Source organism: Saccopteryx leptura, chromosome 1 (genome assembly GCF_036850995.1).
Source record: "Saccopteryx leptura isolate mSacLep1 chromosome 1, mSacLep1_pri_phased_curated, whole genome shotgun sequence".
Classification (NCBI taxonomy): Eukaryota; Metazoa; Chordata; class Mammalia; order Chiroptera; family Emballonuridae; genus Saccopteryx; species Saccopteryx leptura.
Genome location: NC_089503.1, coordinates 179,438,386 through 179,461,764, shown reverse-complemented (window position 1 = coordinate 179,461,764; position 23,379 = coordinate 179,438,386). Strand labels below are relative to the sequence as shown.

The 23,379-nt window shown below is 39.5% G+C and overlaps 2 protein-coding genes across 4 annotated transcripts in view; one reads left to right on the top strand and one right to left on the bottom strand.

Annotated features, from left to right (window-relative positions):
- The window catches only part of ADSS2 (adenylosuccinate synthase 2), a 76,178-nt gene extending 56,087 nt beyond the window's left edge, over nt 1-20,091 (bottom strand). Inside the window, exons 1-4 of one of the 3 annotated variants that reach the window (XM_066381825.1) lie at nt 19,696-20,091; nt 5,060-5,162; nt 4,228-4,296; nt 1,078-1,128 (exon numbers count right to left, since the gene is read on the bottom strand). In XM_066381825.1, the coding sequence (XP_066237922.1) occupies nt 1,078-1,128; nt 4,228-4,296; nt 5,060-5,162; nt 19,696-19,857 (385 nt within the window). In that variant the 5' untranslated portion in view covers nt 19,858-20,091. The remainder of the gene's footprint in view (nt 1-1,077; nt 1,129-4,227; nt 4,297-5,059; nt 5,163-19,695) is intronic. The other 2 variants (XM_066381815.1, XM_066381831.1) reach the window with 2 other exon arrangements.
- A 2,003-nt stretch (nt 20,092-22,094) lies between these two features.
- Nucleotides 22,095-23,379, top strand: part of CATSPERE (catsper channel auxiliary subunit epsilon) — a 92,324-nt gene continuing 91,039 nt past the window's right edge. The window contains exon 1 of the mRNA XM_066360146.1: nt 22,095-22,159. Within this exon, the coding sequence (XP_066216243.1) occupies nt 22,095-22,159 (65 nt within the window). The remainder of the gene's footprint in view (nt 22,160-23,379) is intronic.

The window sequence follows — 23,379 nt, the reverse complement described above, 5'->3', positions numbered from 1 at the left end:
TTAAAGGCAATGGTAACAGAATATTCATGGTAACAGAATATGTATAAGGTCAATAATTAGTGAGTATAAGTAGATAACAATACTATATAAGTAATGAACAAAAATGCATTTTTCATTATACACCTAAGAGACTGTCAGTATGAAAAAAATATGACTAACTGTATTGCTTCCTATATTATAGTACCATAGTGGTAATATATAAAAGTTTAAAATGAAACTACTAAGATAAGTTAATAAAAAATGTTCTATAAAGGTGACAGGCTGAGAGCATTTTTTTTTTTATCAGAAGCTTAAAATAGCCAACAAAAATAACAGATTTACAACCTTCCTGCTTCCTTCCAAAAGGAGGGTTTCAATTTGCTTACTTGGCTGATACTTGAACTTTGACAGAGCTGCCTCTTAAATGAAGGTCAATGTCAAAACTAGAGCAGCTACTACTGCCTCAGGAGAAATACATATTAAGTAGAATTTAAGAGCTCAACGACTCATACAGAAATTTCTTACATGGTTTATAGTTCTTCTTTTTCTTTCCTGGTTATTGTTTCTTAACCACGTCACTGTTATAAACAACTCTATTACTTCAGTGACAGGATAATAACAGGGAAAAAACTCAAATTTATTGGTGGTAGCTGAATTAATTTTAGAGTCCAGTTTGCTCTAAATAATGAAAGAGAGGGCTAGTCTGAATAAAGTCAGAATACATAATTTAAAAAGCGGTTTTATTACATTTGAGATACAAAGAGTCACTCTGAAGATTTGACAGATGGTAGACACTTAATATTAATGTGTGAAAATAAATGCTCACTGCATTTTTTAGTGGAGTTAGAGATTCTCATGAAATATTGCTTATATTACCCATTGACTAGCTAATTCTTCCTTCAGAAATAGGTAAATTTTAGCCTAATCTTTATTATAAAAAAAAAACTAGGAAGATTTTATGTATTTGGAACTAAATTATTACAATCCATCCCACTTTGTTTTCACTAAAATTAAATCAAAATTGGTTACAGAATGCTTTCATGGGATAAGTTTTTGCTACAGAGATAATTATAAATAAAGGCCTCATGCCCCCCTTACCAATATGAGCTCTGTCAGATATGATGAGCCTTTGTTCCCAGCCTTCCAGACCTAGAGGAAAGGGGGAAAATACATTAAATTGAACATTTTGTATAATTCTTTAATCTTAATTTTTTTAGAAATACAGCATTTAAAAGTGTTTCTCACTGAAGTAATCACTTTCATAGCTTCTCTTCTGTGTAGAAAACATATTTAACAAGATTTTCTCACCTGTCATTTATTATATATGCAAACTCAGGCACACATTCTTTCTAAACATTCCCCTCTAAAAAGCTCCAAACACAGCTAAGCTATATCCACATAAAATCCTCTAGGAGCCCAGAAAGCAAATAGTAAGAAAATAACATTTTTGTTGGAGTTGGGAGAAGAGGAGTTAGGTGGGAGAGGGGGGTAGGATGGAGAGGATTTCAAGAAAAAGGAGTTGTTAATTTTGGGAATGGTACCCTTTCCCAAAAGACAATTTAAAAAAATGTGATTAAACAAAATAATAAATGTTCTCACTAAGTCCTTCAAAGAATTAGCAATTACTATACTTAGCACACTGAATTGTATGTAACAAGGTATATATACATATATACCCCCATTTAACTGTGAATGCTTAAGAGCAGGGGCCCTCAGGTTCATAGCTTGGGCCAGTCTTTCAATAAATGCTCAAAAAAAATGTCGGATGAATAGATAAGTAAAGTGAAATAAATATACTTTTTAAAGACAGTATACCTTCGGCCCTGGCCGGTTGGCTCAGTGGTAGAGCGTCGGCCTGGCGTGCAGAAGTCCCGGGTTCGATTCCCGGCCAGGGCACACAGGAGAGGCGCCCATCTGCTTCTCCACCCCTCCCCCTCTCCTTCCTCTCTGTCTCTCTCTTCCCCTCCTGCAGCCGAGGCTCCATTGGAGCAGATGGCCTGGGCGCTGGGGATGGCTCCTTGGCCTCTGCCCCAGGCGCTAGAGTGGCTCTGGTTGCGACAGAGTGACGCCCCGGAGGAACAGAGCATCACCCCCTGGTGGGCGTGCCGGGTGGATCCCGGTTGGGCGCATGCGGGAGTCTGTCTGACTGTCTCTCCCCGTTTCCAGCTTCAGAAAAAATACAAAAAAACAAACAAACAAATAAATAAATAAATAAAGACAGTATACCTTCATAGGCTATATATGTTCTAAGGATAAGCCATCAAGCTCCAAATATTTTCAAAAGTAATTTTAGGTATTAAATATTAGCTGTGCAATTTTGATAAAATCCAAATATTTATTTTAAAATTATTCCTTATAGAGTAGAGAGGAGGACCTTCTTGGTAATGTGCTCCCCCTGGATAGCTGGCTTTGATATGTAAACATGTAAACATGCATTCTGAAGTTAGCTTAAGAAACATTAGAAAGAAACTATTACAAAGAACCCAAGTAAAGTGGGTTCAGCTGCAGTAGAGAGGACAGAAGGAAAAAGAAAGTAGGGCAGTTTTTAGCAGGGGTGAAGAGAAGCAGAGAGCAGCAGGCTGACCAATTTAAAAAGCTGCCACCAATACATGGGTTAAAAATGCAGGGAGGACAACAGCAAAGGTGGCAAGACAGGACCCCGCGAAGTCAGATTTAGCTGTCAGAAACACTTGAGGACAGGCTGCTACTTTTCTTTTTTTTTTTTTTCTTTTTGTATTTTTCTGAAGTTGGAAACAGGCTGGCAGTCAGACAGACTCCCGCATGTGCCCGACTAGGATCCACCTGGCATGCCCACCAGGGGGCGATGCTCTGCCCATCTGGGGCATTGCTCTGTTGCGACCAGAGCCATTCTAGTGCCTGAGGCAGAGGCCACAGAGTCATCCTCAGTGCCTGGGCCATCTTTGCTCCAACGGAGCCTTGGCTACGGGAGGGGAAGATAGAGACAGAGAGGAAGGAGAGGGGGAGGGGTGGATAAGCAGATGGGCACTTCTCCTGTGTGCCCTGGCCGGGAATCGAACCCGGGACTCCTGCACGCCAGGCCGATGCTCTACCACTGAGCCAACCGGCCAGGGCCCAGGTTGCTACTTTTAAACCTGAACAATAAACTTGAATAATGTAATGGAATTGAGTATTTTAAATCTGAGCTAAGCTAACGGGAAACTACATTAATGACTGCCTTCAATTGTATATTATTTGCATTTCCAAATTCCCCAAATCCCAGCAAGGTAGCCCAGTCGGATGTAAACAGACTTCCAAAAATCCAAAAGAGATGAGCAAAGGCAAGAAGTCAGGATTTATTTTTTTTTAAGGAGATGGAAGGATACATAGTACAGAAGGAGCATGTCTCTGGTTTAGAGGGAAGGACCTAAATGACCCTCTTTTGTCCCTGGGTTGTAGCAACCAAGGGAGTTTCAGGTCCTCCAGGAAACAAGCCTGACAGTATGCAGAATCAGCTTCCGGGCTTCCTGACTGCCCTGTGCTGATTTCTGGTTTGGGCAGACAGGTAATGCTAACTTGAGTACAAATGACAGGAGGAACTCATACATTTCCTAGGGTTCTGCCACCAAGATATAGTAATTTTAGCTCCCTAAAGATCAAGTTTACAGATGACCAATGTGTAAAATAAGCCAAGACTTACACATGACCTCATTATGTGTGTCTTTGTTTAAACACTAACTTTAATTAATACAATTTTAACAACTGACTTTAAAAAACTTGTCTTATAATAACCTGCAATTTTGGCCCTGGCCAGTTGGCTCAGTGGTAGAGCGTCGGCCTGGCGTGCAGAAGTCCCGGGTTCGATTCCCGGCCAGGGCACACAGGAGAAGCGCCCATCTGCTTCTCCGCCCCTCCCCCTCTCCTTCCTCTCTGTCTCTCTCTTCCCCTCCCGCAGCGAGGCTCCATTGGAGCAAGGATGGCCCAGGCACTGGGCATGGCTCCTTGGCCTCTGCCCCAGACGCTGGAGTGGCTCTGGTCGCAACAGAACGACGCCCCGGAGGGGCAGAGCATGGCCCCCTGGTGGGCGTGCCGGGTGGATCCCGGTCAGCCGCATGCAGGAGTCTGTCTGACTGTCTCTCCCTGTTTCCAGCTTCAGAAAAAAAAAAAAAAAAAAAAAAAAAAAAAAAAACCTGCAATTTTAAAAATATTAACTGGCTCACAGGAAATCTGTATAAAACTTTACAGAAAACATAACTGATTACCCAGCAAAGCACACTCATTCGTTCATACCTTTTCCTTTCTGAGCATTTTTTTCTGCTTCCTCAAATAATCCAGGTAGATGAATTACCACACCATTTCCTGAAGGAAAACAAATTAATCCAATCTTAAACAGCCATACTTATAATGTAGACATACACAACGATATTAAAATTTAGTAAACATCTACAATAACCCTTTATCCAGAACAACAGAAGATTGAGGGACTTTGACTTCTAGGACATTCTGATTTATCAAGGAATTAGCACCAAAAGGACTCTAAGTTTTAAACAGTAGTATAATGTAAATACACAACTGAACATAATACACAGAATATAAAGACATTAAAATTACACTCATTATAATTTAAAATTTCTGTGAAAACTAGTTATGTAGTTTTAGGCAAATGAAACCAGGTCACAGTGTCTTTCAAACTGGGAATCATACCCTTAGTGGGAATAAAATCAATTTAATGGGTTGTGATTAGCATTAAAAAAAAACAACAGAATAGGACATATCAGATTGCATCATTAGTTATAAGGGTTCAAAATCAATTTATAAAACAATGACTTCTTGTTTTTCTTATTATGCATCAGTATGCTTGAAAAACATTTGATGACCTAATAGATCTTTATAGAATTAAAATTGCCAATGACCACAGATAAAAGCAAAACAATGATTCCCAAAGCGTTAGTGCTAAAAGATCTAAAAAGTTGTAAAATAGTCGAAGTTAGGTATATTCCAGAAGGTACCAAGGTCAAGACTAATCATTTGACTAATGAGAGATGGAATCAGTTTGATAATGAAAAATGAACACTATTATCAATTGAGGGAAAAATTCTCAAGTGGTTCATTTTATACTTACCAATGAATGCAGTAACATTTGGATTAATTATTCCACTGGGCAAAAGATGAAAATCATATTCCACAGAATCAACAACAACTGTGTGGCCAGCATTGTTTCCTCCCTGAAATATAAGTGGGAAAATTGAGCCTAACAGTAAATATGACAAGGAATATTTTTTCCTTCCAAAGTGAATTACTGTTTTCCTGCTAAAATGTGAAGCATTTACCACGAATACTCCTTTGGAGGCTTTACAAGTTTTGCCATCCTCTCTCCTTTCCTCACTATAATACACTTGAGTGATTATGCTTGATAGGACATGAAAATTGGAGAATTCAGGTTTCTGGAAGACAGGGAGACCTATCCCCTCTAAAAAGACCAAAGTGAAAAAAAGCACAGGGAACAATTTATTTGTCACTCTGTCTTTGGCACTATGTAGGACAGTGGTCCCCAACCCCCAGGCCACGGACCAGTACTGGTCCGTGGGCCATTTGGTATCGGTCCACAGAGAAAGAATAAATAACTTACATTATTTCCGTTTTATTTATATTTAAGTCTGAATGATGTTTTATTTTTTAAAAAATGACCAGATTCCCTCTGTTACACCCGTCTAAGACTCACTCTTGACGCTTGTCTTGTAAGTTCAACAATTATATTGAAAAATACCAGTTTTTATGCCAGTTGCATAATTTTATTTTGTGCATTTATCCGTCCCACCCTAAAGGCCAGTCCGTGAAAATATTTTCTGACATTAAACCAGTCCATGGCCCAAAAAACGTTGGGGACCACTGATGTAGGACATGTAGCAATCTAAATAATTATCCATGATATTCTAAATGACAATAACGACAATTCCTAACTCAGAAAAGAGTAATCTATCCAGTTACCCTAACTTGATATATTCATAATTCCCAATGCCCAAAGAGTGTATCAAGCAACTTCATGACCTAAAATTTATATTGTGACTTTGACTCATCAACTAGAAAATCTCCTCCTGAGACTCAAATTTTTAAATTTATAAATCAGTCTTGTAAGATTGGTTAATAACAGATCCCTTGAATCCACTCATCTCTGGATAAAGGAAGACGCTGGGTCAAAGAACCTCTAAAGCTGAGAATCATAAAGAATCATACTTCTACCAACTCCTGATGAGACTTCCATTCGCTGAAGCTGATGCCTAAGCAACCAATAAAAGCAAAATTTGAAGTCAAATGATAAAAATTAAGTACAAAACAGACAATACTAAGTGACCAGATAATTTTTCTAGTTTCTAAGTTTAAAAGAATGGGAGAAAACATAAATCAATTATAGATATAAACTTCTATACAATCTTAAAATTTTTAAAGTAAACCACATACTAGGAATATATTTGCAACAAGAAGTTTAACAGTATTTTCGTGGAACATATTAAAAAACACCCATTAAAACTGTATCTCTTGAGAATGACTAGTTTAATTAGATCACAAGGAAATGTTTGTCAAAATGAGTGCAATTTACATTTTACCAAATCATTACCGATGATGAATTCACCAAAATTCCAGAAAAATAAAGTCCTTCAAAAAAGCAAAGGCCTATCTATGTCCATGGTTTTGACTGTACAAAGCGTAGAAGTCCCTGTTTAAAGGCTACGTATGTCATGTGTGTTTAAAACAAAAATGACTTGACAGTGGTGCCCTTTGTCTACAAGATGACAGGTGGGTGGCAAGATGGGAAGAAAGAAAGGGGCATGTTAAGCAATAACTCCTTCACTTGATACCATCAAGGGTACAGGTGAACATTATTTTTAATTTTTTTTTATTTATTCATTTTAGAGAGGAAGGGGAGAGAGAGAGAGAGAGAGAGAGAGAGAGAAGGGGGAGGAGCAGGAAGCATCAACTCCCATATGTGCCTTGACCAGGCAAGCCAGGGTTTTGAACCGGCAACCTCAGTGTTTCCAGGTTGACGCTTTATCCACTGCGTCACCACAGGTCAGGCCAGGTGAACATTTTTGACTATTTATTTTTAATAGGAAACATCTGCATCCAACACAAAGGCACAGAGGATGCCACAGTAACAAGTGAAGTCTTCCTCACAGCCCACACCCAACCCTGCCCTAGTTCCCTGTTACATGGCAACCAGCTACCACCAGGTTTCTGTGTCCTGTGTCCAGCCAGAGATAATTTTGCATACACAAACACATATTTATATATTGTTTTATTCCATATATACAAATGTTAGCAAACTATATATACCTGGGCAGCTTGTTTTTATTTATTTATTTATTTTTGGTTTGCTTTTTTTATCTAACAAATCTTATAGTTCATTCCATAACCTTGTAAAAGAACCATCTCATCCTTTTAATGGCTACACCAAACCATATTCCTTTTTATATGGGAAGATAATATTTTAAATTGGTCTCATAACAGAGGCCTCTGAGTATTTCCAATCTTCAGTCATTTCAAATGATGTTACAATACACCTTCTGGTACATACTCTATTATTTCACACTTGTGCAAGTTTATCACCAAGTCTGATGGAAGAAACCTAAAACATGGATTACAGACCAAAAAAAAAGTATTGGTTTCAGCCTTTTAAAAATTTGTTTAGATCCTAGGAAAATGCTAATTTGCCATTACAATTATTTAATTCTAAATTGTTATAAATCACTACATTTAATACATGCTTACTAAATTGTTATAAAGGATCGGTAACTTCAAGGCAAACAACCAATAAAGCATTATTTAAACAAAACTAGCTTTTATCAAAATCCATCATTTGCTTAATATAAAAGACATACTATCCTGGAATTTTTGGAGTAGACCTTAAAAGTAAGCCTCCTAATTTATACAAGATCACTTTTATAGATATACTGATATAATTATTTGGTGAAACAGTTAACTCAGCGGTGGACAACAGTGTTCTTGTTTTATAACAAACGCCTACTCTTTTAGATAATATTTTACCAAGATAAGCAGTAATGGTGATAATAACCATGATGGAGAGATGATTGCTGATATGTGTGTTTGTCTGAGGCAGGAGGTTGTAGTTGGTTGTAAACTGGTTTAATTCTTTAAGTTCTTCCTAAGTTTACAGGTGGAGGTTCAGGCTGGAAAAGTTCAGCTGCAAAAGGCTTGACATCACATTCTAATGAAGAGCTCACTCACTCAAACATTAACCAACAGTTTTTTAATAACCCATGTCTTAGTAAGGATAACTATATAGTTTAAATCTCATTTAAATTGTTTGATTGAATTTGAAAATATGGTTAGATATACCCAGAATAACCCTAGATCAGCGGTTCTGAACCTGTGGGTCGCAACCACGGCGGGGTTCGAACGACCAAAACACAGGGGTCGCCTAAAGCCATCGGAAATACATATTTTATTTTAAAATGTATTGTATAATAAATATGTATTTTTGGAAATACATATTTTATTTAAAAATGTATTGTATAATAAATATGTATTTTCCAATGGCTTTAGGTGACCCCTGTGTTTTGGTCGTTCGACCCCCGCCGGGGTCGCGACCCACAGGTTGAGAACCGCTGCCCTAGATTATGCTACTAAGGAGCTAGAGGAGAAAAAATAAGTGCTTTTAGTATATTTGGGCACAGGTGTACTATGGGGAAGGTGGGGTACGACAGCTTCTAATCATGAAACCCACACTGTGCAGAATAGTCTGAAGGTGAACCGAAAAGGAGCTACTCTTAAGGAGTTTCTTGACAAGGTAACCTATATAGAAAATAAATTTTAGTATGGTGCCATATTTCACAAAATGCAACTAATAAAGCTTCAAATTTGGAAGTGCCTGTTTAGATGCTAACCTAAAATACTTATGAATTGTGTGAAATATACAAAATTTATCTTGGGAGCTCCAGCCACATTATACTGGTCCAAGGATAACCACAAATATTAGCACATAGCTAAACGAAGAAGTTCCAGTGAGCACCATTGCCTACACCCACCAAAGAATTACAAGAGCAGATGCTTTGAACTGTATGTACATAGGTTTCCACACTCGTGATGAACCTATTTTTCACATGGGCAACTCTACATAGTGTGCACTGGCATATGTAATCATACTTAATGATCTCTGGCACTGGGAGGCCACATACATATATGAATGATGGGAGATAAACATTTTTTGTTCTATTTTTAACAGAGGTGCACTATTCCTTTCGCATTCCAAAATTTCCCCCCAAGCCAAAGCTGGTAAAGTATCCCCCCAGATATAGTATTAATCACATATTCATATTACTAGTTACATTTCACTATCTCTTGCTGCTTTGCTAAGATCCCCAAACACTATGATCCTAGTCACTCATGTAGCATTCAAGAAATGCTTTTAATTATCAAAACTGTATGTTTTATATTGTTTGACTAAAAAAAAATTTTTTTTAATTAAGTGAGAGGCAGGGAGGCAGAGAGGCAGAGAAAGACTCTCACATGCACCCCGACCAGCATCCACCCAGTTCCACTGTTCAGCAACTGAGCTATTTCAGCACCTGAGATGAAGCCATGGAGCCATCCTCAGTGCCCAGGACCAACTTGCTCGAACCATTCAAGCCATGGCTGCTGGAGAGTGAGCAAAAGAAAGAGAGAGAGAGAGAGAGAGAGAAAGGGGAGGGGAAGGGTTAGAGAAGTAGATGGTTGCTTCTCCTGTGTGCCCTGACCAGAAATCAAGCCTGACTTCCACATGCTAGGCCTAAACTCTACCACTGAGCCAATCAAAAAATTAAAAAAGAATATATTGTATTAATTGTTACACAAAGGGCTGCAGAATAGTAATTCAATTCAATCCCTCTTCTCCCCACCCTTCCTCTTACTTAGCAAATCATCATAATTACCCCCTCCAGCCACAGTAATTTGATCAAGCAGGGAAATCTTATCTAAACTGGAACCAATAAAGCCTCTCTCCCTTGGGTATTTCATCTTGAATAGAAAAGAAGGCACTTCAAAGTTAGGGATGCCTGTCATCTAATGCAGTGGTCCCCAACCTTTTTTGGGCCACAGACTGGTTTAATGTCAGAAAATATTTTCACGGGCTAGCCTTTAGGGTGGGATGAATAAATGTAACACGTGACCGAGACAAGCGTCAAGAGTGAGTCTTAGACAGATGTAACAGAGGGAATCTGGTCATTTTTTAAAAATAAAACATTGTTCAGACTTAAACATAAATAAAACGGAAATAATGTAAGTTATTTATTCTTTCTCTGCGGACCAGTACCAAATGGCTCATGAACCGGTACCGGTCTGCAGCCCAGGGGGTGGGGACCACTGACCTAAGGGATCATCCTAAAGAGAAAGGCCTCAATTCTGCCAGTTGAGAACCCAGAGCTGCCTTTGTCGTTTCACTCTGAAGCTTGGCCTACTCTCCCTTCAAACACATCCCCATTTTGCTAAAAGACCTGTACTCAGAAAATTATAGGATACTGAAAAAAGAAATTGAGGAAAATACAAATAAATAAAAGCATATACCGGTTCATGGATTGGAAGAATCAACATCATTAAAATGTCCATTTGGGTAGTCCATAAAAGTACCCAAAGCAATCTGTAGATTCAATACAATTCCTATTAAAATATCAATGGCATATTTCACAGATCCAGAACAAATATTCCAAGAATTTATATGGAACCTGAAAAGACCCCAAATATCCTCAGCAACCTTAACAAAGAACAAAGTTGGAGGTATCACGCTACCTGATATCAAACTACACTACAAGGCCATCATAATCAAAACAGCCTGATACTGGCATAAGAACAGGCATATAGATAAATGGAACAGAACAGAGAACCCAGAAATAAACCCACACCATTATAGTCAGTTAATATTTGACAAAGGAGCCTGACCGGGCAGTGGCACAGTGGATAGAGCATCGGACTGGGATGCAGAAGACCCAGGTTTGAGACCCCAAGGTCACCAGCTTGAGCAAGGGCTCATCTGGTTTGAGCAAAAGCTCACCAGCTTGAGCCCAAGGTCACTGGCTCGAGCAAGGGGTTACACAGTCTGCTGAAGGCCTGCGGTCAAGGCACGTATGAGAAGGCAATCAATGAACAATTAAGGTGTCGCAATGCACAATGAAAAACTAATGATTGATGCTTCTCATCTCTCCGTCCCTGTCTATCCCTCTCTCTGACTCTGTCTCTGTAAAAAAATAAAAAATTAAAAAAAAAATTTGACAAAGGAGGCATACAATGGAGTAAAGACAGTCTCTTCAATAAACAGTGTTAAGAAAACTGGACAGGTACATGCAAAAAAATGAAACTAGAGAACGAACTTACACCATACACAAGAATAAACTAAAAATGGATAAAAGTTGCAAAACCATAAAAACCCTGGAGAACACAGGTAGTAAAATCTTGGACATCTCTCACAGCAATATTTTTGCTAATATATCTCCTTGAGCCAGGGAAACAAAGAAAAAAATAAACAAATGAGACTGCATCAAACTAAAAACCTTTTGCCCAGCAAAAGAAACTATCAACAAAATGAAAAGGGAACTCACTGAATAGGAAAACATAGTTCCTAATGACATATCTGATAAGGGGTTAATTTCCAAAATATACTGCTAACAAAAATTAGGGGACATTTCAAAATGAATACGAAGCAACTAAAAAAAAAGAAGTTATTCAATTATGCAAATGAGATGCAACATCAACTTTTATTTCATTGGTGGAAATGCACTAACAAAAGGCTGAAAGTACTGGAGTGTCTGCACAATCCCTGATCCCCCTAATTTTTGTGAGCAGTGTATGTAAAAGAACTTACGCAACTCAACACCAAAGACAAACAACCCAATTTAAAATGGGCAAAGGACCTGAATGGCCACTTCTCCAAAGAGGAAACAGATGACCAATAGACACGTGAAAAAATGTAAATTAAAACAATGACATATCACCTCACACCTGTTACAACAGCTCTCATCAATAAATCAGCAAACAACATTGGTGAGGATGTGGAGAAAAGGGAACCCTCATTCACTGTTGGTGGGAATGCAAACTGGTGCAGCCACTGTGGAAAGCAGTATGGAAGGTTCTCAAAAAATTTAAAACGGAACAGCCTTATGAGCCAGCTATTCCAGCTCCTGGAAATATATTCCAAGAAACACAAAACACTAATCCAAAAGAATATATGCACCCCCATGGTCAGTGCAACATTATTTGCAATAGCCAAAATATGGAAGCAGCCCAAGTGCCCATTAGCAGAGGAGTGGGCAAAAATGCTGTGGTACATTTACACAACTGGATACCACTCAGCCGTAAAAAAATAAAAAGAAAAAAAAGAGGGAAATCTTTCCTGTTGCAACAGCATGGATAAACCTGAAGAATACTGTACTAAGTGAAATTAAGCCAGACAGAGAAAAACAAACACTGTATGATCTCACTAATATGTGGAATCTAATGAACTGGAGAACAAAATAGAAAAGTAGAAAATCCCCATTTTGCTTAGGACTGTCTCTTTCTATTGCTTGCAAACAAAGAATCAAATGATTGACAAAACAAACCCATTACAACAGAGCATGAACACAGTAGCTCTCTAAATATACATCTTGCACTAATGATAAACATAAAATGATTAACTTCTAAATTTTAATAATTATGCTGTCAGAACAAAACTCTAATACACAGTACTACAGCAAACAGGGATGACATAATAGTGTTTATTTTATACTATTCTCTGTCTTTTCATGTATACATTTTTCTCCCCCATTTGATTTTAAGCTGAAAAAAAAAAAAAGCTTTGCATAGCTCCAAAGAACCAGGCGCCGTCAAGCCTAACTGTGGAATAAAAGTTTGGATCAGGAAATGTTAAATACATATAAGTTTCTAAGAGGCTCCAAAGGTCCAAGGTAAATTTTTTTTTAGTTTAGAAGAGAATAAAATAAGTCTGCAAAAGTGACTCCTGATCCTTAACTTAATTTGCTATTAAGTCTTTCTCGTCCCAAAATCACTCCTCCAACAAAGTGAGTTCCTGTAGTGACAGTGTTATAAACCTGAAACAATGGTGTCTCTTTTCCAGAAACAGTAAAGGCCCCAGTGTCCAGGGTTAACAATGTCATGCACATAGCCCACAGGTATGTCCCAGACCTCTAAAATAGTCTATGTATGTCTTCTCTTTTCCTTTTGGTTCTGAATACATGAACAGTGTACTGCAATCATACAGCTCAAAATGAATGTCAATGAAGAAGTCAGTTTGAAGACAGTACTGGCATAAAAAGACACATAGATCAATGGCACAGAATAGAGCACCCAGAAATAAACCTACTCTATATGGTCAATAAATATGTGACAAATGAGGCAAGAACACACAAGCAAAAATAAATAAATAAAATTAGACTATCTCCTATACCATATACAAGAATAAGTTCAAAATAGATTAAAGACTTAAATGTAGAACTCAAAACCATAAAACTCCTAGAAGAAAACACAGGCAGTAAAATTTGTGACATTTCTGATGTATCTCCTAGGACACAGGAAACAAAAGAAAAATACAAACAAATGGGACTACATCAAACTAAAAAATTTTTGCACAGCAAAGGAAACCACTAATAAAACAAAGAGACAACCTACTAAATGGGAAAATATATTCACGAATGATACATCGGATAAGGTTAATATACAAAATTTATAAAGAGCTCATATACTACTCAACATAAAAAAAATAATAATCCATTTATTTTAAAAAGTGAGCAGAGGACCTGAATAGACACTTGTCCAAAGAGGAAATAGAGATGGCCAACAGACATATGAAAAGATGCTCAATATCACTAAACATCAGAAAAATGCAAATGAAAACCACAATGAGTTATCTCCTCACACCTGTCAGAATGGTTATCATCAATAAACCCACAAATAACAAGTGTTGGCGAGGATGTGGAGATAACTATGCATTGTAGCAGTTGGGATACTGGGAATACTGAGGGGAACAATACAGAAAGTATGTGATTCTCTAACACTAAGCTGTACACCTGAAACCAATATAAAACTGAAAGAAATATCAAAAAAAGAAACATGTAATCCAATAGGGCAATATACAGTATCCAATATGTTATATAGGAAAAAACAAACAAAAGGAAGTCAGAGTTTCTGCTCTAATCCTATCTAATCCAGAGAACAGCAATGCCTCAAACCCTATGCCTTTCAACCATTCCAGCAACCAAAGAAAGGCTCCTATTTCTTATCTAGTGCCTTCAAGCTTCTTAGGAACCCAACAATCTTTTGAGTCAATGCTGATTACCTGTGCAGTTTTCTTGGTAAAGACTCTAAAAGACCTGTGTCCCTCTTTCCAGACAAAACATTCCACTACTGCCAAAACTAAAACACTTGCCACTCACAGCAATCAAGTAATTATAAACAAGGATGACTTTTCTTTTGTTAAAACATTCATATAATTGCAATTAGCTTAAGTTACTACCAGTAAGTTGAGCAAATTAAATTGTTCAACAGTAACCAGACACACTAGATAGGAAAACATATACAGGGTATCTGAACTTCTTTTTAGCAAAGACATCCATGTACAATACTCAGTTATCTATTAAAGGCTTAAGATGTCCCCCTTCCACCTTCCAGTTTAATACACAGATAAATGACACACGAGTGATAAAAATCTCAGATAGCTGTACTTTACACCTTAAATTACCTTTATGAAACAACTTTTCACAATTAATGTGGAAAGGGGCACTGCACTGGAGGATCGCACATTGAAGCTTTAGACTCTAGGTATCGAACTCTATTATAAACACTTACTGAGGGAGGGTCAGAGATGACCAGGGTCACAGGTATAAAGATCAGACATGCAATCAAAAAATGTATAAGTGCCATGCAACTCTTTGTAACTGCTTGATAAACACTCACCTAATCATTACATTTATGAATATTTCTTAAAAACACACAGTTGAAATGCAGATGTAGTCAAAAAAGTTTTCTCTCACAAATACAATCCTCCCTTTAAAAGGGTTTTAAAGTTTGACACAAACAAAAGGGACCTCCCGTTTTTTTAAAGAATTATTTTATATTGAATTAAATGTAATTAAAAGTTGGATCAATGTAAAGAACCACCCCATCTTAGAGACAGAGTAACTATGGGCACTCTCCTCTATTTACTGTTCTTTTCAATTGCTTTCACTAGGCAATACTGAAAACCTCACTGTCCCTTTTTCCACTGATAAAAGTATTCTAACAATTACCAATATTCACTTATCAGAATGTAGCGCATTCACACTAATACCTAGTGTCAAAATCTGACCTAGTTCCCAAAGGGTAATACAGGTACATTTGTATCCAGTTACAGTAAGTAAGCTATTAAGTATATATCAGCTTACCAGTTCCTTCTAGATTTGTTCTAGGTAACAGTTTTTCCTAGAAACATTTGAGACTAACCCACCCATTCCTACCAAAATTTTAAAAATGCATATTGATCAGACACCAAAGAGACGATCCCATATAATTTAAAATTTGTGCCTTAGAAGTAGAGATGATGGTATATTAAAATAGGTTTAAATACCAAACAACTTGGGACATCCACATTGACCAAACTTGAACGTCTAACTGCACTCAGCAAAGAAACATGCTATTCAGCTGATAACAGCCTGAGTAAATACACCAAAGAAATAGTTTCTTCTAGATACAGGAGATAAGACTTTAGTTAAACTATCAAAGCCTTTGAACGTAATGGTACAATGTAAAAAAAAAACTATAGTTCAAATACTAAACCCAAGAAATGCTGAGGATTCCACGTTAAACTCATTCTAACAGTCAATGAAATTGTTCATGGAGTGTTAAAATAAATACACAGCCTGACCAGGCGGTGGCGCAGTGGACAGAGCGTTGGACTGGGATGCCGAGACCCAGGTTCGAGACACCGAAGTCGCCAGCTTGAGCGCGGGCTCATCTGTTTGAGGAAAAAGCTCACCAGCTTGGACCCAAGGTCGCTGGCTCCAGCAAGGGGTTACTCGGTCTGCTGAGGGCCCGCGGTCAAGGCACATATGAGAAAGCAATCAATGAACAACTAAGGTGTCGCAATGCGCAATGAGAAACTGATGATTGACTGCTTCTCATCTCTCCGTTCCTGTCTGTCTGTCCCTGTCTATCCCTCTCTCTGACTCTCTGTCTCTGTAAAAATAAATAAATAAATAAATAAATTTACAGGACAGGGTTAAGCTACTGATTTCAAAGAAAGTTATTGGGGTGATATAGTCACCCAATAAATGTAGCATATTTACTTCCTCTCTACCTCACATAGTACTAGGCACTATGGAAGAAAAAAAAAAAGAAACCCTCTTTTTGAGAAAACGTGCATACTAGGAGGAAAAGCACGGTAATACAAGAAAGCAAGTTTTAACCAAATACAGTATACCAAAAACAAAACAAAACTGGTATACACTCTTGTACTTGGTAAACACTATAAACTACATGTACAAAAAGGCAACCCAGGTAGTCAGTAAGCATTAAAGGGCAATTATTATAAACCTGGAAGAACGGTTTACATTAAATGCTAGTTTTCTACCATTTTTCCCATTCAGTTTACTTTTATGGCAAACTTGTTGTATACATACCAAGGAACAGGATATACTTTCCCTTTATAATTAATTTTAGTTAATATTTTCTCTTTATAATAATTTTCAAACCCTGGGGAGGAACTAACACAAAGAAAGGGAATCTGTTCCAGCCATTCCTGATCACAGACAACTTTATGTCTGTCATTGTAACCAAGACTACGCAGCTTGCTTTCTCCAAGAATAATAAACAAGCCCTTGCTTAAGGCCCGCTATAAACTGCAATAGTTAAAATCTCTGTAGTTTCTACTCAACAAAATGAAGGAAATAAAGTATAATAGTTTGCTTTGAGAGGACTTGGGGGGAAAAGCAGTAATAGGCTTCCCAACAAAAGACTACTTTTGTGTTGCCAGGAAGAGATGTTCCTAGGCCCTTTAACCCTTTGAAAACCCTGCACTGGCAGCCTTCTCCATCCCTTCCCTGGAAACACCTGTTTCCATAACAGTTGACGACATGCTCCACATGGGCACCATCCCTGCGCCTTTCAGCTTTCCCCACCCCCACCCACCCAGAGTCAAATCATCTTCCATCATCATTTATTTGGCCCCCTTTACCTTCTGTTGTCCTCCTCACCCCCTGCCCTCTGGTAACTGCCTTACTGATGTCTGTGCCTGGGTTTCAGTTTTATATCCCTCAAGTGAAATATGATTCTTAGCTTTTTCTGACTGCCATATTTCATCTAGCATAATATTCTCAAGGCCCTTCCATGTTGTCACAAATGGGAGTATTTCACATTTTCTTATGGCTGAGTAGTATTCCCAATGTACCACATCTTCTTTATCCATCCTCTATCGAAGGACACTTTGGCTGTCTCCATGTCTTGGCCACTGTGAATAATGCTGCAATGAACATGGGGGTGCATATATCTTGTATAGACTAAATAAAAATATAACTCCCTTGAAATCCTGCATCTGACATATAGGTCTTAAGTGCTATGATGATGAAAATGCCATTGGCTTTGCATCTATTCTTCCTCCATATGAAAAAATAGTTATTTTAAAAGCTGTATTTGATATTGGGAGAAATTCCTTATTTTATTATTCCATTGTTGAAATATGGATACATTTATGTACATACCTACTTCCGGAGAAATAATTTGGATAAAATTTAGGCTTATGAGATGAATATGACAAAAATAAATAAATAAATCCTAACAAAGTACATATTTTCAATAATATACAAAACTTGAATCATCAAACAAGGCAATTCAAGCTAAAAATATGAGCTCTTAAAAGGCACTGAAAGAATATAAAAATTTTAGAATTATAGAAGGAAGCTAGTAAGTCAAGTTTCCAAGTTAGAAAAGCCTGCCTAACAAGTCTGTTCATCTGTTTCCCCTCTATCTTCAGCTAACATTTTAAAGCCAAACTGGGCTCCTTCTCAATCATTTCTCTCTAGACTTGCCATGGGCATCAGAGCAGATTGGTCTAGGACTTTCTTCAAGACTATTTTCACAGTAACCCTGCAATATCTCCACTCTGCAAACTAATTCTACTATTTTTCAAAGGGATATTAAAATTGAAGATCTTTTCTAATACAGTACATGTTGTAATGATAACATTCCCAAAACCTTCTTAGAAGCCATAATGTAGCTCAACCTGAATAGTACTATTTCCAGATAAGGATGAAGGTCAGGAGTAAGAGTGAAGGAGACAAACAGGCCCTCAGGCTCTCTCCCCTTCCACCCTGCAAGAGTTGTGTGTGCACAAACTTCTTTCCCAACAGCATGGCCAAATCTGATTTGAAAACGCAGGGTGAAGGCTGGGTTCCTGGAGCAGCTCCAAGGCAGTGTGGGGCAGCAGTTCAATGCCAACACCTTTAGGAGTGTTGTTATTCAGTAAGGTCTGTGTGTTGCTAGAGGCGCAGAGGAACAGAAGGTGGAAATGGAGGGAGTGGGGATGGGGGTGCTAGTGAAATTACAGAAGAGCCAGCCCAACAACTGCTATCTTAGCTGGGGAGTAGGCAGGGTGGATTTCTGCATGCAAAAACAAAAACAAAAACAAGGTAAGTTAGAATATTTGTATGTAGCTTTTTACTACCTCGTTTCTGTATGCTCAAGTGGTATTTACTCCATTTTAGGTACAAATCTTCCAATCAAGTGGGACAACTAACTTTTTAGAACAACATAGCACGGCATCATCATATTGTGCCATGTATGTTCAGGAAGAAGAAATAGTCTGCGAACAGAGCAGACAGCGATTAACTTCAAATATTACATTATAATTTGTTTTGACACCGGTTATTGCTCAACTATTTTGAATTTTGAAACTGGTAATAGTTATCTAAGAGCCTTTACAAAGGCCTAGCCTCTAGGCTGCTTCAAAGCAAAAGACAAATGGGAAGAAAGCTTACACTGAAAAACCACGTGTCTCTCGGTAAGAGGTACATTACCGTTCTATTTCCCGAAAGTTCACTTTCGCTGTGAGGGTAACAACGTAAATATTTCTAAATACTAGATTTGACATCCATGTATTTACTTGCCTCATTGGTAAAAGAACCGGGATTATTCCGTCTTCTGGGACCAAGAAGTAAAAATAATTTCCCCTTAATATTAATATACAGGGTACAGAGGAAAACAACGGGGCCATTAAACAGTCCAAAGCCCAGGGGTGGGTTCTCACGTCAACAAAGTGGACGCGGAGATGGCAAAGATCTGCTAACTCCGGGCCTGCTGGTGGGGGAAACGGTGAGTCTGGATATCAGGGCGTTTCAGAACAATCCACTCCCACCTGACTCCCCTGGATGGGTGGGTGCGTGATGCGGAGGATGCCGCCGACTCGGTCTCCGCGGCGAGTCAGGAGCAGGCCTCGGGCGGCAGCTCCTCAAACTCGGACCGTACCCATCCCCACGCCGGCCCTTCTTGCGGCTGAGCACTGGTCCCCAGACCGAAAACTGCTGCGTCCCACGCATCGCGCATCTCCCAAAGGCTCCCGGCCACCCGCATCTTCCTCCAGAGCCACCTCAACCCAGCCACCCAAGACCCCAGGTCAGGGGTCTCGGACCTCCCGCATTTCTCCACGTCGCCGCAGCTCAGAACAAGAGGAGAGAGGCTCAAGGTGACACCTTGTTTTGCAGAAGACCCAGGTTCTAGGCCCGACTTCACGTCAGAGCGCGGTCGCCTCACCTGGCAACGGCACACGATGTCGGCGTCCTGCGCTAGCAGATCCACCACCTTGCCCTTGCCTTCGTCGCCCCACTGCGCGCCGAGCACCACCGTCACCCGGTTCCCTCCGGGCTTCGCCCTGGGGCGGCCGCAGTCGCCGTTGGGCAGGGAGGATGCCGCCATGGCTCCAGTGATGCGAGGAAAACCCGAAGGAGACGCGGGCAGCGAGGAGTGCGCGAACGGAACTGCTCTGCAGCGGATAGCCACATGCAGAGGAAGGAGCCAGAGCCGACCCCGCCCCCGCGGGCCACCACCCTCCAGCCAGGCCCCGCCCCGCTCCCCGCCACAGCCTACTCAGCGGGACGCCGAGACTGCCCCGCGCAGGCGGACCTCGGCACCGCCGTGGAGGTGGGGCACGAGGGTCCGCGGCCTGGCGCGCCTCTCCAGGGCGAACCCCGAGCGCGAAAAGGACAGGGGCGGAGCTTTGAAAGGCTTTGAAAGCGGTGCAGCCTCGACGCCCCGCCCACCTCCCCCTTCCCCTGCTTTTCAAACTGGAGAGGCGCGGAAGTGCATGTGGAGCGTCAGACTACAATTCCCGGCATGCAACGCTCTGGGCTGAAGCGACGTTTTCTGGTGCCATAGTGTCTGCCATGTGAAGGTTTCGATCTCTGAAAGCGTTTATTTTGAAATTATTTTGTTTTTTATTTTTTGAAATAATTTTTTAATGATTTGTTTTTATTAAGGGATGACAGTGCGTACAATATACAAAGGGTGGAATTCCATAATACAGATGGGATGGAATAGGAACGTATGTTTCAAGCTGAAAAAGAAAGGAGTAGAAGAAGTAAGAACAGAAGGGACAGGGAGCGAAAGGGGCCAACTCAAAAGTAAAGCAATAAGGTAGAAGCTGTTAGACCTGAAAATCTAGAGATCAAGTGGAGTCTTAACCCTTCTCATTTTTCACGTTCCATGTATTACCCATGTCATATAGTATACTGCTCACAAAAATTAGGGGATATTTCAAAATGCTCTTTCAAGATCAGAGAACAAACATGCAGATACTCCAGTACTTTCAGCCTTTTGTATGGTGCATTTTCACCAATGAAATGCAAGTTGGTTTTGCATCTCATTTGCATTAATTGAACAACTTTCTTTGACTTGTTTGCTTTTTTGATCTTGTTTAATAAAAAAAATAAAATGTTTTTATCACTTCATATTCATTTTGAAATATCCCCTAATTTTTGTGAGCAGTGTTTATGCCAGATACTATGATGCACTTAGCTCTTTTAATTCCCATATGAGGTAAGTAATAGTATCTTATCCTTACTTCACAAGATTTAAAAGTTAAGTTGTTCCAGTATCTAGGCAGTTTGAGCCCAAAGCCCAGTCTTTTTCTGTGTATTCCACTCCTGTTAATATTTCAGGTGTGGCTCCATTCTGGAGTATACCTAATGCTAATCTAACATCTTCCAACTGCAACACAAATTGACTATGATATATAATTCCTATATAAAGTTCCTTTGGGGGGGAAGATGGCATAGAATCGCTTTAAATGTAGTGTCTCCCAAATAAAAATGACTGAGATTGTGCTGGGCACTGATGACATAAGGAGGAATAAAGATACAACTGCAGCCTCTCAGGATTCAGATTATTTGGTCTACTAACAAGAAGACAAACTATAACACGACTACGTGGTAACTTTGGTGTTCATCTTGGCCTTACCACAAGATTACAAATGCCTCTGTAAACCAGAATGCTGTACTATTTCTTTGTATTCAAGTGCAGGAGATAGTGTTGGGCATACAGTACATGCTCATTAAGCACCTGTTATTTTCTGTTCAATTTATTTTTTTTATTTTATTTATTCATTTTAGAGAGGAGAGAGAGAGAGAGACATAGAGGGGGAGAGAGAGAGAGAGAGAAGGGGGGAGGAACTGGAAGCATCAACTCCCATATGTGCCTTGACCAGGCAAGCCCAGGGTTTCAAACCGGCGACCTCAGCATTTCCAGGTCGACGCTTTATCCACTGTGCCACCACAGGTCAGGCTGTTCAATTTATTTTTTAAAATTGAATTTGCTATCACAGTGTATATATACACTCACAAGGAAGATTTGGGCTAAAAGGTACACTGACTTTAAAGTTTTACCTTCATTCCATCAACTTGGTTTGCTGAAGTGGTTTTGCTGTTCCACTCCAAAAAGAAGCATGGTTCTGCCTTTCTTAAAATCTAGTTTAGATTTTTCGACTCCAACATCATCCAACTTCCAGGAGCCCAAGGACCTGGGTTGGCTAAACTGGCAGGACCGTGGCCAAGAGTGAGTCTCCCACCGCCTCCTGGCGCGGGTTAGGCTGTCCCACCCCGGGAACGCGAGGCCCGGGAGGGCGAGGCCTAGGCGGTTGAGCAGAGAATCGCGGCGCCATGTCCGCCCAGGGACTAGCGATGCTGCTGTCCTGTCTGAGCTGCTGCGGTTCGGCTTTGTGGAGGTAGAAATGCCAATTATGGACAGGGGCATTGGGCAGGGTCGCCCCTGGGGCCGATCATGGGGGTACCGTCCCAACGCCTCAGTGTCCTGGGACCTTCCCGTTCCCTGAACGCCAGCACCAGCGCCCCGCCGCCCCCTTCCGAGAGTTTTCATTGAATGAAGACGGAATCTGGTAACTTCACATCCTCCGGACAGCTGAGCCCCTGTGAATCCTTAAACTCGTTTTCTTCTGCTACACTCTGCGTTAGCGGGAGAGAGGAACAAACGAGAACCCAAAAACTGCCACCAGAGATTGGGGGTTGGGGTGCGGAGACGGGACACTTCACTGGGATAACTATGTAGTTGGTGGTAGAATGATTTGTGAGCAAGTGCGTTATAAAATGTCAACACTACAAATGTAAGGAGATGTGATTTCCGTATAAAGTGAGTTGATTTGAGGAATGGAGACAAAAGCTCTGAGATATCCTCAATGCATTCGCTTTTTGTTCAGTACTAGGCAACTGCTTGATGAGGAAGTGTATCAAAATATTATAGAAAGACTTTCAAAATAGGTTAAAATACAGATGATTAACCAGAAAAACTACATTCTGTGGATAATCTATTTAATAGAGGTTTTGCTGTAACTATAACACTGGGGAACAAAATGTTTGTTGCATCCACAAAAACACTTGTTCTTATCTAATTCAAGTGTGCTGATCTCAAATCTGACATTAGTTTTTCTCTGTAAGCTACAGTTTTTTTGAAATTCAAGATTTTAGGTTTTCATCTTATTGTAAAACTTTCAACATTTAGTTTAATATAATGAAGTAGAATGTCTTCTTGGGCATCTTTGTGAAAATGTAATAATTTATATAATGCAGTAAATATACCAATACACTAAAAGATATGATTGCATCAGAATTTGTCTACAATTTCAAAATAGAACATATTTAAACACTTATTTTAATCATAAAATTTGCGTAAAACTTATTTAAGTTCTATTCAGGCAAACATTTGCGTTTGTAGCTCTTGCGTTTGTGTACTTGTTAAGGATAATCTCGTTTGATGCTCCAGCAGTAGTCTGCTCATCACTAACAGCTCCAAGATTTTCAGGAAACTTATCAAGGTGACTGTTCTGGAAGTGAATCTTAATGCTCGTGTTACATCCAATGTCACAGAAAGACAACAGCATCCTTTGAACCAGAAGTTCATAATTTCCTGCTTTTTTGTTGCCAAGGAAGT